At 51.3% G+C, this 18986-nt stretch overlaps 1 protein-coding gene across 2 annotated transcripts; it reads left to right on the top strand.

Annotated features, from left to right (window-relative positions):
• Window positions 1–302: 302 nt before the first annotated feature.
• Window positions 303–10396, top strand: Kif18b (kinesin family member 18B). 2 transcript variants are annotated; one of them, XM_026408279.2, is made up of 16 exons: window positions 303–606; window positions 1256–1413; window positions 1601–1705; window positions 1908–2018; window positions 2098–2295; window positions 2443–2619; window positions 3287–3361; window positions 3489–3589; window positions 4015–4162; window positions 4407–4409; window positions 4444–4571; window positions 7534–7739; window positions 7940–8516; window positions 9464–9553; window positions 10013–10098; window positions 10290–10396. In XM_026408279.2, exons 1-16 carry the CDS (start codon window positions 303–305, stop codon window positions 10394–10396), a joined length of 2574 nt encoding a protein of 857 aa, XP_026264064.2. The 2 variants fall into 2 exon arrangements, with proteins under 2 accessions (XP_026264064.2, XP_026264065.2); XM_026408280.2 differs by lacking the exon at window positions 10290–10396 and having other exon boundaries at window positions 3979–4162; window positions 10013–10106.
• Window positions 10397–18986: the final 8590 nt, after the last annotated feature.

The following is an 18986-nucleotide window of genomic DNA, read 5'->3' as shown; positions in this document are numbered from 1 at the left end:
CTTGCCTTACTAGATAAAATCACAGTAAAGTAACATAGTAGGAAGAGTGTGATGTTGGCATGGAGTAGATAAATAGCTCAGTGGAACAAAATAGAAAGTTAATACACCTATGGAAAAAGAGTCATTTAAATATGGCAAAGGCGTATTTCAAGTGAGAAAGAGATATGTATAAATAATTGACACTGGTGCCAACATGGGAAGGGAGAAGGAGGAGGCCCCTGGGTGTTGAAGGGCACCTGGCTAGGTCTGGGTTGGTTTGGTCCTCATCTCCATCATCTCTCTGCTCAGGTGTTGCCATGGTGATGGCTGTGGAGGACAGCATGGTGCAGGTGATGGTGCGGGTGCGACCCCCCACCCCTCGGGAGTTGGAGAGTCAGCGGTGGCCTGTGGTTCAAGTCGTGGATGAGCGGGTGCTGGTGTTTGACCCTGAGGAACCTGATGGGAGCCTCAAATGGGGTGTTACCCATGACGGCCCCAAGAAGAAGGGCAAGGGCCTGACATTTGTCTTTGACCGGGTCTTTGGTGAGAAGGCCACCCAACAGGACGTGTTTCAGCACACCACAAGCAGAATCCTGGACAGCTTCCTCCAGGGCTACAACTGCTCAGGTAAGAACCTGAATCCTGCTTGGTAGCAGCCTTGCTTCCTTCTAAGGGGGGGTTTCCCCTGTCTCCTGACATAGGTCTGCCTGTCCCTCAGCTGGCATGACCTGTTGAGGGGAGCTCTGGCCTTTTCATCCTGTCTGGAGGGGCCCCATTCATTCACTGTACTGTGCGAGGCACTATAAATATAGACACTAGAGCCTAGCATACAGTAGGCAGTCAGACAGACGCAGCTCCTGGACTCTTGATGCTGACAGTCTAAAGAGGAGAAGACACTGATCACAAAAACACAGCTGCATTTGTGTTTATGAACCACAGTGAATGCTAGTGAGGGAAACAGTGGTGGGCCTTTATTGGAGGAAGCTCCCTAGACTGGAGGAGCTGGTGATAACACCCACCCACAGTGCAGCTCCCTGGAGTCCACAGACTTGTGGGAGCCACGACAGATGTGTGGAGGACCAAGAGGCTGAGCATGAGTGCTGGGTAGGGTACAAGAGGTAGGAGCAGTGGAATGGCAGACTGGTGGACATGGATGAAAAAGGAAAGGGGCTTGGGAGAAAGGCAGGGCTGAGCTGGGTGGAATATGCTGGTAGCAACCCTGGGGGAGGCAGGCCTGGCCTTGCTGACACCCTTCTCCCTACTCTGTCCTCTGCAGTGTTTGCCTATGGGGCTACTGGGGCTGGGAAGACACACACCATGCTGGGAAAGGAGGGGGACCCTGGCATCATGTACCTGACCACCATGGAACTATACAGGCGTTTTGAGGCCTTCCAGGAGGAGAAGCAATTCGAGGTGCTCATCAGCTACCTGGAGGTAGGACTGCTGCCTCTCTCCCACCCTCCGCCCTGGGGCTCCATCGCTCATTCATCTTCACCCTGCAAAGTGCCTTGTGTCTGGTGCCTCAAATACACACCTGTTTCTTGCTTCCCTGTCCAGCAACTGTGCCCATTCCAGCCTGCACTGAGTCGAGAGTCCTCTCCCTCTTGTCCTTTCTCCTCAGGTGTACAATGAACAGATCCATGACCTCCTGGAGCCCAAGGGACCCCTAATCATCCGCGAGGACCCTGACAAGGGGGTGATGGTGCAAGGACTTTCTTTCCACCAGGTATAGGATTGGGCACAGGTGGGAACAGCAGCCCCACTTGTTCTCCAGGGTTTCCTCATAAGGCAATTTGGGGATATCCTGGATGTTGGGGTAGTGGCAGTAGCAAGAGAGGGGTGACATTGGCTCTGAAGATCAGCCCTTCCTGTTAGGGGAAAAGCCCTGGTGGGAGACCACAGCCCCCTCCCTGCCGTCTCCTCTGCAGCCGGCCTCAGCTGAGCAGCTACTGAAGATGCTGACCAGGGGGAACCACAACCGCACCCAGCACCCCACAGATGCCAATGCTACTTCCTCCCGCTCCCATGCCATCTTCCAGGTGAGCAGGGTCATGGACTGAGCATGATACCTGGGCTCCTGGTGCCCACGTCCCCCTCACTCCTATCCTTCCCCTCCAGATCTTTGTGAAGCAGCAGGACCGAGTCCCAGGACTAACTCAGGCCCTACAGGTGGCCAAGATGAGCCTGATTGACCTGGCTGGCTCAGAGCGGGCATCCAGCACCCATGCCAAGGGGGAGCGCCTGCGGGAGGGGGCCAACATCAACCGTTCTCTGCTGGCCCTCATCAATGTCCTCAATGCCCTGGTAGATGCAAAGGTAAAACAGTGCAGGCCCAGCACCCAGGACAGCAACTGAGGCCTAAACCCAGTGGTCCTTGTCTTCAGCCCTGGGCGGGAGGCCACCAGACCCTGACCAGGTTAGTCTAATACAGCTGTGTCTCCCCTAATCCACTGACTGCCCCAGGGCCGCAAGTCTCATGTGCCCTACCGAGACAGCAAACTGACCCGCCTGCTGAAGGACTCCATTGGGGGCAACTGCCGCACAGTGATGATTGCTGCCATCAGCCCCTCTAGCCTGTCCTACGAGGACACTTACAACACCCTCAAATATGCTGACCGGGCCAAAGAGATCAAACTCACGGTGTGTACCAGTTAGGGATGGCCAACCTGAGTGTGGAGGGATCTCCTAACCTGGTAGGAGGATGGGACAGGACCAAGACAGCTTCCTCAGATCCCTGTCCAATGTCCCCAAGCAGAGGAAAGAAGTTCCCTGGGCTCTGATAGGAACAACACTGTCCCTGCCTTTGGGAAGATTCCAGTTGGACCAAGGCAGACAGTCTACTCTGAGGGAGACAGGGAACAGGGGGCCCAGTGGGCCAGTAGCCTGGTTCTGACTTGTTTTAAGCAGTAGGACCATAGTTTTAGCAAAATGACATAAACACCCATGTATGTTAACAAAAGCAGAGGTGCTTTGGCCTCCGCCATACTTGCTGGGTCTTCCCTTATGGGCCTCCCCTCCCTACCTCCTCGGGAGCCCTGGCTCACCTGGAACTGCTGCAGATCAGCCCCCATCTAGCAAGAATGTCTTGTCCAGAGAGTCAGGCATCAGATTCATAGGCAGGCACTCCTCTGTCCTTTGCTGTGGTCCCAGGCACATTACTGACCTTCTCTGGTCTGTTTTTCTACCTGTAAGAGGGAGTCCTTGGTACTGTAAGTGAGGTTCCTGTGTGATGCCTGGTCACCAGAGGTGGTTGATAACAACTGCTTTGTATGAACAAACCAATCTTTTCCCTGTGTCTCCGTCTCAGCTGAAGAGCAACGTGATCAGTCTGGACAGTCACATCAGCCAGTATGTCACCATCTGCCAACAGCTCCAGGCTGAGGTGAGGAGCTTACCTGGGGAACAGACTTGGGGCAAGGAGTGAGAGACAGGAGCTGAGGTGCAGCAGGGCTCTCTGCCCATTCCTCACCTCTTGGGCTCAGCTGAGTTTAAGACTGCTGTCATTGCAGGTGGCCTCCCTAAGGAAGAAGCTTCAAGCATATGAGGCAGGAGCTCAGGTCCCACAGCAGGGTCTCCCACAGTCCCCCAAGTTGAGCCCTCAACAGCAACAGTGAGTTCTACTGCCCATATACGTCCCACCCTTCAGCTCAGCTGGGACAGGGAACTGGGCCCCTTCTCTGTCTTTCAGATGTTCCATACTTAGGGTTGGGGATTCCTACCAAGGGCCAGCAACTGATTATCTCCTAGAATGTCTTGTTTTGTCAAATGAGCATATAAGCAAGTGGAATCTACTCATTGAGAGAAAGTGAACTTAGAGTTTGGGTGTTATTGTTTCTTAAAGCAGAAAATCCTAGAAACCTTCTTCTACCCTTAACCATAGCCCATCTGACACTCAAGCATTGTTTCTGGGCTCTGCCACCTGGTGCTGCAGAGGTCCCCCTCCCTGCTCACCCTTTCTGCCCCCACATCATATCTTTCAAACTCTTATTTCCCCCTTAGCCTTCCTAGCTCCCCTTTAGTGTCCCGTCCCCGCAGCCAGCCCTGGACCCCAGAACTCCACGTGAGATCTGGAGATCTTCAAGAGGGGAGCCTGGGGACAGAGGCCCATGAACAGAGGGTCATAGAAGAAAGCTCTTCAGACCAGGAGCAGACCCCAGAGGACAAGGACGAAGACCCTACTGAGGTAGGGCTTAGGGGCAGGAGGCCTGGGCCTCCGGGGGGCTTGGGGCTGGTAGAATATTTGAATAAATGTGTCTCTTTAACTCAGCGTCCCTTTAATCCCAGTTCTCCTCCTGGGTTTCTTACGTCTGTCAGATCCTTGTATGTTTGGAAGTGACTGGGAGAAAGCAAGCTTCTCCCAGGGCATGACCATTCTGCGGGGAGCTGCCATCCTGCCCCTGCGGGAGGGAAGGGTTTTAGAGTTTTAGGAGGTCATCCTGGCTCCTCTACCCCCTTTTTCTTTAGGTTCCAACCCAGACACTGGAGCAGAACCTCAGACCCTCACTGTCAGAGTCTGCTGGTCTGACCCCGCAGCCTAAGCCGGTGGCCAGCCACCTATCACCACAGAACCTGGATGGGGACCGTTCTAAGCAGTGAGTGGCTTTTGCTTCTACTCTGGCCTCCAGGGTGGGAAGTGAGGGGCTTATCCTCCTGGGGGTGGGACCTGGTTCTAATTAAGAGTCAAGTTTCTTTTCATCGACGTCATCCCTTATCTGCTTTCAACTGCTAGATACGATCACCTAACTATTTACTTAGCATCATCTCTATTTATTCCTCCATGTAACTGGCAGCCCAACAGGCGAGAGAAGCAAAACACCAAATTCCATCCGGACAGCCAGCAAGTGCTGAGCTAGGGCAGGCTGCTAGGGCTAGCACTTGGCCTGGCAATTTGAGGGCAGAGCTGCTGTCAGAGTGAGGAGGGTGCAGCTGGGAGGAGCTGGGTGTCAGGCGGAGGAGGGGTCAACCTTCCTGAGTCAGTTGCTTCTCATGCATCTTCATCAACAGATCGACTGTGGCTATTTTTTTCTCAGAAATAAATACAAACTTCCAACTTGAGCCAGAGAGGAAGGGTTTGGGGACCTTCCTTCTGTGCTTCACTGAAGGGCGCTGCTGTATTTTTCCCTTGGCCCCAGGTCCATAAATCCCCTGCCGCTTAGTGGTGCTACTGCCAGCCCTGCTCCCCCCTCCCCAGCATGCTTCACACTAGGCAGTGTATTTAAAGCTTCCGGACAGAAGGGCCTGTTTAATTTTATTTCTTGTTGGGGAGTGTCTGTTCCCGACTCAGCAAAAAATGCTGTGGCCTGAATAATCAGCGGCTCATTATCTGTCTCTTGCTGCCAATTCCCTGGGGCCTGGAGAGGCAGGGATGCACGGGTGGGTTGTCCCGTTGGCCTCCCAGGGAACAACCACAGGTTCCCACAGATGACTCATGGTCTCTCTGCTTGGTGTCCCCTCTTATGAGGAGAGAGGACCAATGTCCTCATTTCTGCTCTGCCTCTGGTTTTGTGGTTTCCGGCAAGTTTTTTCAATCTTGGCTATGATTTGGGGATCATAATCTTTATTCTCCCTAGTTCTTGGAGAATACTAATGCAATATTAATGAAGTACTAATACAATATGATAGGAGACCCCCCCTAGATTAAGGAGTGGCAGAACATTCTAGATCATTTCCATGTTTGGAAACACTCTGACAAGCAGATAATCGAAAATCATTTCTATTTGGCTTTCGAATTGAGAATCTTGGATCATCAGGACATTGAACAGAGCTGAGATTTTCCGGTTCAGTGGTTTCATAGGATTTTTTTTTTTTTTTCAGTTGCAGAGTCCTCTCTTTACATGGAATCTCACGCTGAGTTCTAATAGATATGACAGACAGCAGAGTTGCTTGCTGTCTAATAGGCGTTTGAAACTTAATTTGAAAATTCCTGATTTAGACCAATTCCCCAATTGTTGGCTGGAGGGGGGGGTGGGGGCTGAGGCTTCTGTGCAGGGTCAGACCTGGGTCATCTGACTTCCAGGCCCATTCATTTCCCTCCAAAACCCCCTCTTCTCAGTAGTCTAATAGGCCTCAAAGCTGCTTTACCAAATGAGTGTAAGTTCCCTGAGCACACGTGACCAAGGGCAGTGGGGGTTCAGAGGTATCCAGACAGGTAGTGTTCCCTGAAGGTAAATCACTTGCTGTGAATAATCCTACTGAGGTAATTCTGTTTATTCTTTTATCATAGGTGTGCCTTACAGAAAGAAAATTTGCTTCATGAGAATCTAAATTTACAACATTAATAATCTCAATACCCTCAGAATTTCCTTTAAATAATTCCCAGAGCATGTAAAATATGTGTTGATTCACACATACTTTTTCAGGATCCCATACACTAAATAGAGGACACAGACCAAATGCCTTTTTGAGGGTCTTCTCAGAGCCAAGGTCAATTTAACCTATCTCAGTTTGTCTCCTTTTAACCTAATGAGTAGTAGATGGTATTATTACCATTTTGCATAATATAATAAACTCACAGTGTTTACCATATGTGAGATATTCTTTAAACATTCTGTAAACAAAATAACTTTTTGTTTTTGGTGCTGGTGATTAAAACCAGGGTACTTTACTGTTGAGCTATATCCCTAGCTCTTTTTTCCTTTTTTTTTTTTTTTTTTTTGAATTTTATTTTGAGACAAGAGTCTCACTAAGTTGCTTAGGGCCTCTCTAAGTTGTTGAGACTGACTTCAAACTTGGAATCCTCCTGCTTTAGCTTCCTGAGTCACTGAGATTATAGGTATACACCACCATGCTTGGCTAAAATAACTCAATCTCTCCAACAATCCTGTGAAGTGGGTGCATTTGTTATCCTTTTCTTAAATTTATGGACCGGTGCATCCAAGATCACACAGCTGAGAAGGGTTGAGCTGAGAGTTGAGCAGGTATCTGGCAGTCTGACTTGAGCTGGGTTTTTTTTTTTTTTTTTTTTGTACCTGGGATTGAACTCGGGGGCACTCATCCACTGAGCCGCATCCCCAGCCCTATTTTGTATTTTATGTAGAGACAGGGTCTCACTGAGTTACTTAGTGCCTTGCTTTTTGCTGAGGCTGGCTTTGAACTCATGATCCTCCTGCCTCAGCCTCCCAAGCCACTGGGATTACAGAAGTCCATCCAGTTTAAGCTGGGTTCTTAACAGCTACCTTATATTGCCCGCAAGGTAAATGAGTTTATGATCACAATGCTAATAAGTGGCAGGGCTTAGAGGAAACTAAGACCTTCCAAGTCCAAAGTCACTTAGCATGTTTCCCTACTTTCCATGTCACTGTCCTTGTCATGGGGCAGGTATAATGGGTGATACTTATTACCCTTGCCTATGACCATCTTGGCCTTTTGCAAGGATATGACAGAGTTGGAACCCTGGGTGAGAGGCCAGCCAGCTAGTGTGGGGCAAGGCAGGAGAAAACTAGGGGACCAGCTCAGGTATGTTCCTCAACCACAGCGAGTGATGGGGACAATGCCTGGCATAAAGGACCCTGGTCAGGCTGTATCTAAGTAGAGCTCCCTGTCCTTCTATTCCAGGTTGGCCCTGCAGGTGCTGTGCCTGGCCCAGAAGCAGTATTCCCTGCTCCAGGCAGCCAACCTCCTGACCCCTGACATGATTACTGAGTTCGAGACCCTGCGGCAGCTGGTGCAAGAGGAGAAAGCCGAGCCTGGGAACAAGACCTCCAGGACTCTTGGCCTGGCTGGGAGGGCCCCTCTGACCCAGGAGCTGTGTTCAGCCTCAAGTGAGTTTCACCCCTGCTCTGCCTGCCTATGGGTGCCCAGCTGGTTATACTGAATCATGCTGTGGTTAGGAGGCTGGACCCCAAGGATCGTGTACTTCTGCAAACAAAGAGGCCCCAGGAAACCTGAGGAGTTAAGGGTTCCTTCATGTCCCCAGTGTCTGGCTTCCCAAGTTCTTCACATTCTCTTTCCTCTTGTCTAGTCCCTGGTCTCTCCTCAGCACCCTCCTCTCTCTGCCCAGAATCTCCAGGGTACTGTGGCCCTGTGACCCGAACAATGGCAAGAAGATTGAGTGGCCTCATGCACCCTCTGGGGATCCCATCTGAGCCTGATTGCACCCTAGCCTCAGCATCCCAACAGCCCACAGAGGAGAAGAAGAAGAAGAAGAAGAAGAGAAAGAGCACAAGCCTCACAGAGCCAGACAGTCCCCTGGCCCCAAAGCTGGCGACCAAGCGCCAGCGCCAGTCTTTCCTACCCTGTCTGAGGAGAGGGTCTCTGCCTAAGGCTCAGCCTTCATGTGGGCCCAGCACCCCCAAAGGGGCAAGGGCCTCCTCCCCCTGCCATTCCCCTCGCTTCTGCCCAGCTACAGTCATCAAAAGCCGGGTGCCCCTGGGCCCTTCTGCTATGCAGAACTGCTCCACCCCTCTACCTGCTCGTGACCTGAACACCACTTTTGATCTCTCTGAGGAACCCCCCTCAAAACTCAATTTCCATGAATTTGTTGGCTGGGAGAATGTCCCCCAGGAACTGAACCGGCTGGACCAGCCCTTCATTCCCAGGTGAGTCTCCCTCCCAACCTCCCAGCATAGGTCAGGAGTCAGCAAGGGTGCTGCCAACAAGAATGGAAGACACTGGATTTAGGAGACAGGATATTTGCCATCTTTTTCCCTTTGGTCATGGTCAGCTTTGCCACCCAGTCCCAGGAGAGCAGAGTGCACAGAGGACAGGAGGCATGGCTTAATCAGGGGCCGTCCTGTCACATCGGGGCCTTCATGCTCATATCCACCAGCTCTATGCTGGTTTGTGGCTTGCGCATGCATAGCTAATAGAACCCCCACTTGGGAAGAGTCAGCAGGGAACCAGGAATTAATGAGCCCAGCCCTGTCTGTTCCTCTGCCTTGCTTGGGCACTATGTCCTGATCTGAGTTTTGTCCCACTGAAACAAAAACTATTTCTGCCACTTTCCCCCCCCAGATTTTTCCCCTCCAGCCCAGCATCTGGAATAGAGAAATAAAACTTTCTTCAGTATTTTCCAGTGAGAAGGTCCAGCTGTTACCCTTGCCCTCCACCCACATGTCCAGAGAGAGGAATAACAACCAGCTCAGGACAGTCCAAGGCCAAGAACAAGTGGCAGGCTGACCGGGACCTGTGAGGCAGAGGCCACAGGCTGCCCACCTGCACTCCTGCACCTTCCATGGCCCCTGAACCTGCTCTCGGTAACAAGCTCAGAGCTGGGCAGGTGGAAGGGTGAAATTGTTTGAACTCCAGTTCCCAGAACGCACCAGAAACTGACATCTGGATGTTCTCCCAGAACAGGGCTGTCACTCAGCTGTCAGCCCAGGCCTGGTGAGGCAGGGAGAGAATCCACCTCTTAGCAGGAAGAAACTTCAGGTCATCTTGTCCAACCTCCCCGTCCTCGCAAGCTGGGAGTTAGAGGGAATAAGAGTAGCCACTGTCACTTCTGGTTCCTTCCTTATCTGCTTCTCTCCCTCTGCCCACTCCCCAGTGAACCTGTGCTCCTGCTCACCATGAAAGGCCCCAAACCAACATCTTCCCTCCCTGGAAACTCGGCCTGTAAGAAGAAGCACACTATGAGGTAAGGTCTGGAAGCTGTTGAGGTGAGGGCATGGAGAAAGAGCCCTCATTGGGGTGTTAGGCACCTAGGCTGACCACAGACCCCTTCCTGATGTGTCTCTGGACTCCTTGGAGCAAGCAGCCAAGGTCCTGTGAGCAGAGCCAGCATCTAATTCTCTGATTGGAATTTCTTTGGCCTTTGATTGCTATTATAGGATCATCCCAGAGTGATCATCTAAGGTCCCCTATCCACAGGGAGATATTCAGCATTTATTGGTTAATCCAAATGATTGGACTATCCCCTTCTTTATTCTATGTCCCAAACTCCACAAGCCTCTCCAGCTCCCGCATCTGGCCTTGGAAACTCTTCCTGGTTCTCAGCTCCCCTGCCCTCAAGGCTTGGCGGATAGTGCTGTCTCCCTCCACCTACCCACAGTCAAGGGCATGGCTGTAACCTTCCTTGCTTCCCTTCCTCTCTCAGTTCCTCAGTCTCCCAGGGCCGCAGCCGCATCGCCCGCCTCCCCAGCAGCACCTTGAAGAGGCCAACTGGGCCCCTTGCAATCCCAGGTGACTGATTGAGGGGAGGGGTGACTGGTCCACAGTGATAGTTGAAATAGGATGCAGGAGGGGACAGAGTGGGGTTTGGATCCAGGTGAGAGGAGAGCTCTCAGGGACCATGAAGAAGGAGGTGGAAGATGGGACAAGAGGCAGGGGAGCTGTGGGGCACAGCCTCACCTTCTTCCTGTACCCACCTGCAGAGCCATCCTTGAGTCCCCGCTGCCTCAGTGATCAAAGGACCCAGAAGGAACTGATTGGGACTGGAGGTGTACTGTCAGCTGGAAACTGCATTGCCAAGGTGTCCTGATCTCCAAGCTGTCCAGCTCCTCCAGCCCCTCTAGGCTCAATGCCTTCACTTTGTCCCTGGAGCCTCGGACACCAGGAACCCTGACCTTCTTTCCTTACCTTGGAAAAATTCATGCCGATGCACATTTCCTTTATTTAACACCCGCCCCAACAATTCATTCTGCTACTCGTCCTCTTCATTTTATTTTTTTTTTTAAGACAGAGTCTCACTATGTTGTCCAGGCTGGTCTTGAACTCACAGTCCTGCCTTTAGCCCCCGGCAGCTGGGATTACAGGCATGCGCCACCACGCCCTCCTCCCGTCCTCTTTATTAATCTCTGTAACACTCAGCTTCTCAGCATGTACATATTCATTTGTGAGTGTTAATGTGTTGATATTTAAAGGTTGCTGCCTGTTTCCCCCTCATTTCCAAAGCCCACTATCAGGCCAGGGGCTCTTTTGGGCTCTGTTGGCTACCCATGTCTAACACAGAGCTCTGTGCGGGGATAGCTGTTGCCTCAGTGGAGGGATGAGGCCAGTGGGGGTGTTCGAGGGAGTCACATCTTGGCTCTTCATGTTTTCTGAGAGGGGAATCTAGCCTCACCCTGGCCCCTGTCCTGGTTATGATGAAGCTAATGATGGTGCCTTGATTTACAGAGGAAGCCAACTTTATTAATCTTTACGCATTATACATAGACACACATGAGAATAAGAAGAAAGGAGAATGAATGCAGCCTTAATGTTACCACCCAGGTATAAATTATAAGTGCTAGTGATTCCAGGGTTTACACCCTCCTGCTTCTTGATTTATGCATATATATGTATATATATATGTGTGTGTGTGTGTGTGTGTGTGTGTGTGTATGTATATATATATATATATATATACATATATATATATATACACACACACACACATACCCACATTTACACATATATATGATGTATTTTTTTACTATAATGATTAATAAACCATTTCCATCCTTGGTGTGTGTTTTTCCTCTGTACACCTACGTGGGATGGCAACACTTTCTCTTTCTCACCTTCTCATTCTTCGAAATTTCTGAGTATAGAAAACAACACCCACCCAGCCTCCTGCTGCAGGAGGTCTGGGGCTAGGACTGAGCCCAGCTCCTCACTCCAGTTCCCAGTCCTCCTCCCTAATGGGTCTTTATTTCTGGGGGAGCAGGGGTCAAAAAGCAACCTCATCTGGGGGTCTGGTCCATGCTACCACCTCAGGGGTGGGTTGCCTGGAGTCCTGCAGTCAGGGAGAGGTTGTTTTTTTGTTTTGTTTTTTAAGAGGGAGAGAGAGAGAGAGAGAATTTTTTTAATATCTTTGTTTGTATGAGGTGCTGAGGATCGAACCTGGGCCGTATGCATGCCAGGCGAGTGCGCTGCTGCTTGAACCACATCCCCAGCCCCAGGGAGAGTTTTTTGTTATTGTTTTGGTACTAGGAGTTGAATCCACTGAGCCATATCCCCAGCCCTTTTTTATTTTTGAGACAGGGTCCCACTAAGTTGTCCAGGATGGCCTCAGATTTGCAAATCTGCCTCTGCCTCCTGAATCACTGGGATTTCAGGCACTCTGTGCCACTGTGCCTGACTGGAGAGTTTTTGGTTTTTTTTTTTTTTCAGTGGTTCAAGGTCCCACTGCTGGAACCCAGTGCAAGGGGGCTGGGGGCCTGCCTTCCTTTCCACTCAGTGGATTGTGTAGAACATAGTTATCTCTCTCCTCTCCATGAAGACATGGTTGACTGAATGAATTAATAGTGTAAATAAAATTACAGGAATCTGTTTAACTTGCTTCTGAAAACAAACATGTTAGGGGTATTTAGCACATTGTGAGTAGTGTGTAAATAACACTGCTAAGTTCAAGGCAGTCCTAGCTTCTCTGGGGGACCAGCCTCCCTGTCTACTTGGTGTACCCCTCCTGCTCAGTCCCAGTCCCTTTTTGGAGGTGTGGGGAAGAATACTCCTGCAGCTGCTGGCTTCTTGGAGCTTCACAGCCTTACAAGGTGGATAATGGAAAACGGACCCAAAAAAGGGTTCACCAAACCTGCCCACAGTTAAACAGCATGTGCTTCGGATCCAAGCCTAGGGTCTAGTTCTTAATGTTGGGCTGCTTCCCTTTGGAAGTTAACAGACATCATTTCTTTTCACATGCCTGGGGTTCCCGCCTCTCCAATTAGCCTTAATGAGTTTTTCCCCCTTGTGTACTGTGATTCCCTTGGAATCAGTCAGTTTCACATCTGTAGCCTCTGGCAGCCTGGCATGGTGCCTTGACCTCGGGAGGCCTCACTGAATGTTGGCTGGATTCAAATTGAATAACTTCCCCATTTCCTGGGGCCCTCACATATATTATCTCATTTGATCATCACCGTCACCCTGGAAGGGCAGAGGCAGCAGGCACAGGGCAAGGCGGCTGGTGACTAGGGCCAGGAGGGCAACCTCCAAACAATAGGGTCCTTTCACGAGGCAGAATTTGCCTGGGATGGGGGCAGTCCTAGAGTGGGAGAGGTCACACTTGACAAGGATGTCCGGCAGCCAGCCATCCTCTTGGCAAACATTTGTGGCTCTGTGGTGCAAAATATGCTCTCGGGTGACCCATTAAATGCACAAAGACTGTGCTGATGGAGTTAAGCACGTGCAGCTCCTGCCCTCAATCATGGGAGGTCGGGCTGAGAGCGCTCGCTGTGTGGTGTCCCTCATGCCAGAGGCAGCCTGGCTTTGCAGGGAGCAGGCAGGGACTGAGTGGGGCAGCAAGCTGAGAGCCAGCCCTCAGCTGACCTTAGTGGGCGGTGAGGCTCTGGATTGTTCTCTGGATTGGATTGTTCTTACATAAAGAGAATCGTCCATGAGACATGGCAATCGATGGTTTCCCATTCATTGCAGGCCCAGCTTGGCCTAACACCCCCTCACCTCTGCCTCATTCTAGCTCTCACTCCATTTCCGTGGGTTTAGGAGCCCCTCTCCCCAAGCCCCTCCACTCACCTCCTTTCTCATCCTGAAACTCATGCCTGGCCCTTCCTGGGGTACAAAATTTGCCCAGTTCATAGAACCAGGCTCAGTGCCAAAAGCTGCCAACGCAGAATAAGACATGATCCCGCCATGCAGGGAGTCAGGATGGCACCTGTCCCTGACACTTGAGTGTAAGCCAAATCCTCCAGTGGTGTTGGTACCTGTCAAAGGGAAAGAACCGGGCTTTCTCTTTGAGTCCAGCCTCCACTCAGCTTCCGCTTGGCCCTCACAGGGGACATCACCACCTGGGGAGCCTCCTTGACAGCAGCTAACTCAGGAGTCCTGTCCCAGAGCCCTGCTTGTCAGTCCCCAGATTCCCCCAGGAATGGGCCTCTCCCTCTTGGCTGCATGTAGGGGATCCTGGTTCCCAGCCAGAATCTAGTTTGTAGTTGTCTTCTTCTCCTGCATAGTTCTTCTGTGAAGAGGGGCCCAGGAAGACTTGAGACAAAGGTCATGGGGGAAGAAAGGAACCAGAGTCACCCCAGGGGCTTCTGGCCATGGCTATGCTTTCCAGCACCCCTCCCTCAACTAAGTACTCCCCTCAGTCAGGTGCATCCCTCCTGCCCTGTTCATCTGGTCCATTTGGAGAACTGCTGGTTTGGAAATAAAAGACTACCCACCCCCCACCCCTCTCCTCCCACCAGGGCCACATCTGGTCCCCCGCCTCTTTCCCTCCCAGAAGGACCTAATCAGGCAGGGACAGGAGGGGAGGGGAGCAGGGAGCAGAACAGATCCGAGAAAGCAATTAAAAAGCCTATCTCAGGGTTAGAGGCTGGGGGTGAGGGGCAGGCTGGAGCCAGCCCTTGCTGGGGTGAGGAGAAGCAGGGAGAAAGGGCCTCAGCTTATTAACCCTGGGGTCTGTGAAGGTGAGTGAGCTTATGCCTCTAAGAACATGCTGAGAGGGGCCAGTGAAGAGGAGGGGATGGAGTCTGGGGTTCAGCCTGGAACCGTCCTGTAGCCACAGAGGTCATTTCTAAACAGAAAAGCCTGACTGGGCATGGGCTGAGCAGGGGGAGAAGGAATCGTCCCTGCTCTGAGATTGCCCCCCTTCAAATGAAGGGGGAGACAAACCCTGCCTCCAGGAGCCCCATTGGACATTGAACCATGGGGTCCAGTGGTAGGGAGCTCTGGTCCAAGATGCCTTAGTCTAGGCAGAGGAAGATTCTATATTCTTAGGCAAATCTGGATCTGAGGGTCCCAGGATCAGGAAGTCCCCATCTGTGGGGGGAGACATGGACCCTGTCCTTGGGAGTCCTCAGGCTGAGGTGCAGACAAGATCCACACCCATGAGAAGTGTCAACATATCCAGAGCTTCTGGAACTGAATGGAGTCGTGGGCCTCAAGTCTGGGGATGAGGAAAGGCAGATGTCAGGGAGGAGAGAATGCAAGTTAGGAAACAACTCTGCTAACCTCTGCTCCAAGTTTGCAGAGCTGACAGAAGGAACTTGCATGCATTCCCTGGAGAACCTAAAGCCACCAATGACTGGTTGTTTGAGGGCAAATTGTGCTGATTCCCTCCCTCTTCACTAGCAGCTGCCCCTCTGCTGTCCACCCTGCCAGGGTGGTGCCCACATAGTCCCAATGCAGCCAGTAGGACATGGCCACCCCCACTCAGCTCCCACTTCTCCCAGCCAAACCCATCCCAGATGCACTAGCATTAGACAGGTAAAGCACGCGGTAGGTGTTATTAAACGGAATGGTTTGTCAAAGGCACCTGCCCTGTCCAATTTTCACTGATTTTTTGTTTTGTTTTCTGGGTTTTTTTGGTAACAGAAACTGAACTCAGGGGTACTCCACTTGAGTTCAGTTTCTGTTACCAAAAGAACAGAGCCACATCCCCAGCCCTCTATTGTATTTTATTTAGAGACAGGGTCTCTGAGTTGCTTAGTGCCTCGCAGTTGCTGAGGCTGACTTTGAACTCGCAATTCTCCTGTCTCAGTCTCTCAAGCTGCTGGGATTACAGGTGTGCGCCACCGTGCCCGGCTAATTTTCACTGATTTTATCCTCACAATTATCTTGGAGAAATAGGTATGGCAAATCCCCATTTTACAGATGTGGAAATGGAGACTCAGAGAAGGTTCCTCAAGTCGTCTGACTTTACAGCTATTGAGGAGCAAAGGCTTTGCGCTGTAGAGGACACAATCATAGCAGTCAGAGGCAAGTCTAGAGAATAAAGGGGTTGATCTTTCTTGGTGATACAAACGTGGGTTTTAGAAAACCCACAGCAGGTTTTAGAAACGTGGGTTTTAGAAAACCCACAGCGACTTTTCCCTTCCTGCGCACTGCTGTGGCCAGACGTGGGCAGCTGAGCACTGCCATCTAGTGGCATTGGGACTCAGCTCTCTTCCTCTGGTGGGGACTAAGGGATCAACCAGAGGGACTTTAAGGCTCTTTATCCATCCTACCCAGCTTGTTCACCACATGATGGGCAGGCATTGGGTGAGAGGTGGGGGCACAAGCACAAGCAGAGCCACTAGGAGGCAGCTAAGTGGGAAAATGGTCACTTGAGTAAGAGACTGGCATATTTGGAAATCATCAGAACCTCATGTTGTGTGGGTTGAGGCCTGAGAGGGGTTGATTTGTCTCAGGAGGACTTTGGGCTTTGCCCTTTATGCAGGAGTTCATCTAAAAGATTCTGGTTCAGGGAGAGGAGCACAGAGAGGTCATCTTGTCCCCACATCAGCTTGAGGCAGGGCATAGCTTGGCTGCAGACTCTGTGAAGACACACCTGATTCCAGCAGCTCAGGAGCCTGAGGCAGGAGGATCACAAGTTCAACTTAGTGAGGCCCTAAGTAACTCAGCAAGACCCTGCCTTGAAATAAAATATTTAAAAGGGTTGGGGATGTGGCTCAGTGGTTAAGCATTCCAGGATTCAATCCCCAGTACACGCCCTTCACCAATATATATATATCTCCCCATGCATCTATCTACCAGTCAGCTTAGGCTTTGGCCTGAGGCTTTGGATGTTGGGGCCTTCCTGTTGGAGAAGCACCAGAGGAGGCACCTCAGAGAATGAGCCCTAAACCAGACTGGGAGGATGGGTGTCCCATTAGAGGCTGGGAGGGCTGAGGGCTGCCTTGCTCCCGTGGCTGTGTCTGCCTGGGGCAGATGGGCATGAGGACAGTTTAGGAGAGAGAGAAAGGCAAACGTAACTGTCTAACAACAGGGCTTGGTTAAATGAACACAGATAGTAGAAAACCATGCAGCTGTTAAAATGATGATGTAGATAAATATTTATTGATATGGAAAGATGTTCACAACATATTGTTGAGTAAGAAAAGCAAATTACAAAATAATTTGTGCAGCATGAGCCTATTTTGGAAAATTGAGTTATATGTGTAGAAAAAAGCTGGTATCTATCTCCATGTGGTAAAATTATGGCTAATTAAATTCTTTTGTATTGCTTATCTGTATTTTCCGATTTTTCTACAATAATTATGTCACAAAAAAATAATGGTTATGAAAGTTTGCAAAACAACCATGACTGACTTTTGTCTCTGGTGAGATTCCTGAGAGGGTTTGGGGCTGATTGTGGAAGGGGTCTCAGGATCCTGTGGGAGTTGAGGATGGAACTGGGCTATAACAGGGCACAAGGAGAAGGCCTAGGGTGGGGAGTCTGGGTGACCTTTGTGCTGGTGCTAAAACAAACTCATGTCTGCATGCACAGGAGCAAGTCTCTAAGCTCCAGTGATGAGCATCTTCTGTTCTTATTGTATCTTTTCCCTCCAGGACCTCTTTGCCCATATTTCCCTTCGATTTGCCTTAAAGAAGGCAAGACTACATACTATTTCCTGTTGGGCAGCTAGGAAGGGTAGGCCACCCCAGAGATGAGGCTGGGGACAAAGTCTCCTGCCTTGTCTTGCTCTTTCTTTAAAGTACCTTGTCCTTCTCCAGCCTCCCAACCACATCAGGATGGAAGGTCACCAGGACCCCCTCCTCAGGATTTCCCTCATCATGACACTACTCAGGCCAGGGGCAGATGTCATTGGAGTCCAAGGGCTCTCACCTCCCTCTCTGCACTGGGACTCATTGAGGGAAAACTTAGTAGCCAGCTCATCAGATGTCCAATTGAAAAACATGTCCCCTGGTGTGGAGTTGGGGGTGTTGCTTTTACTGGAGCTTGGGGGCCTAAGCTGGCTTGAGAGTTGGGGCTGGGGCAAGCAGCCAGGCCTTGTCTGCAAGTGGGAGACCTGGCGGTGCTGGGCTGGCTACCCCCAGAGTCTCCTCCTTGGGCCTGCTGAGTGACTCACCTTGGCACAGACACAATAGTCAGGGTGGGCACACAGCCTGCTTCCCGCTGCACCCTAGCCCTTTTCAGATGCTTTCCGAGAAGCCCATTGAGCAAGGGGGCTTGCACTGTACCCCAGCCTGACATCCTGGAATCCTGGGATAAAAGCTGTACAGCCCCCTGGGGACTGCCCTTGCTGTATGGCGCCCATGCTGGCGGTGGAGAACAAAGCTCCATTCAGCAAGTGCCCTGGAGTAGAGATCAGAAGCTCAAGCCTGGGCAGTGAGGGCAGAGTACTGGGGGAACAGCACTATCTGGGCTCAGAAGGCTTTGGCGCCTGGGTGGGACCAGACTGGACAGGATGGATGGACCTAAAGTCTCAAGGGGCAACAGGACCAAGGACCTATGTTCCCAATTAAATCCCGTGGTTCCTGAATTCCCAAACCCACCCATTCCCAGAGGCCTTTCCCATCTCAGCCTGATGTGTGGGAACTTAAAAGACATAAATCTTCAGGGGGAGAGTGAGGGGTGACCAGGGAAACAGGGTGTAACAGGAACAAAGATTCGAGCCGGCACTGCCAGCTCATTCGTAACTGCTTTGTGGAGCTGTCAAGGACCAGGCTCTGGGAGCCTGTGCAGGGAGGCCAGGCAAACACAGGGCTAAAGAGAGGCTCAGGGAGAAGGCCTGTCCCTCCTGCCCTATCAGGATCTCCACGTCTCTTTCCCATAGCTATATAGAAACCTTAGTTGCCCCTCTAGGCATTCCAGGGAATGGGGAGAAAGCAGAAAAGCAGGACCTCTGTGCTTAGAGGGCATGACTCTGGATACCTGTTGGAATAGTGCTCAACAGAAAACTGTAGCATAGGCTGTTCTTTGCAGTATGGCATAGGTTCATTCTTCACCTAATTCCCTGCATTTAGCAGGCACAGGAAGAGGGAATGTGGAGTAAGGGAAGGCCTGGAAGCAGGTCAGAGGTCACCTGGCACAGCTCTTGTGTGCATGTGCGTGCACACATGCATGCATATGTATGGTCCTAAGGATTGAACCCAAGGCCTCCTGCATGCTAGACAGCTCTCTCTGACTGAACTACACCTCCAGTCCAGGCCCAGTCCTTTCTTGACTCCTTCCTAGAGAGAGGGTCTCCTTGCTCATTGATCAGGGCTCCAGCCCCAGCATCCAGCCCTAGGTACCAGGAAATCCTGCCTCTGGGTATAGTGACCTTGGTGGGGTGAGAGAACTCTCCCGTGGCTGGGCTGCAGCCCAGCCCCACCCCCTCAGGCTATGCCAGGGGGCGTCACCAGGGCAGCCCAGGCAGGGCCAGGCTGGTCCACTCTCCCATAAAGCCCTCACATCCCAGGAGTCAGCA

This window comes from Urocitellus parryii, chromosome 7 (genome assembly GCF_045843805.1).
Source record: "Urocitellus parryii isolate mUroPar1 chromosome 7, mUroPar1.hap1, whole genome shotgun sequence".
Classification (NCBI taxonomy): domain Eukaryota; kingdom Metazoa; phylum Chordata; class Mammalia; order Rodentia; family Sciuridae; genus Urocitellus; species Urocitellus parryii.
Note: the sequence above shows the minus strand (reverse complement) of the source record. Positions and strands in the feature narration are given on the sequence as shown.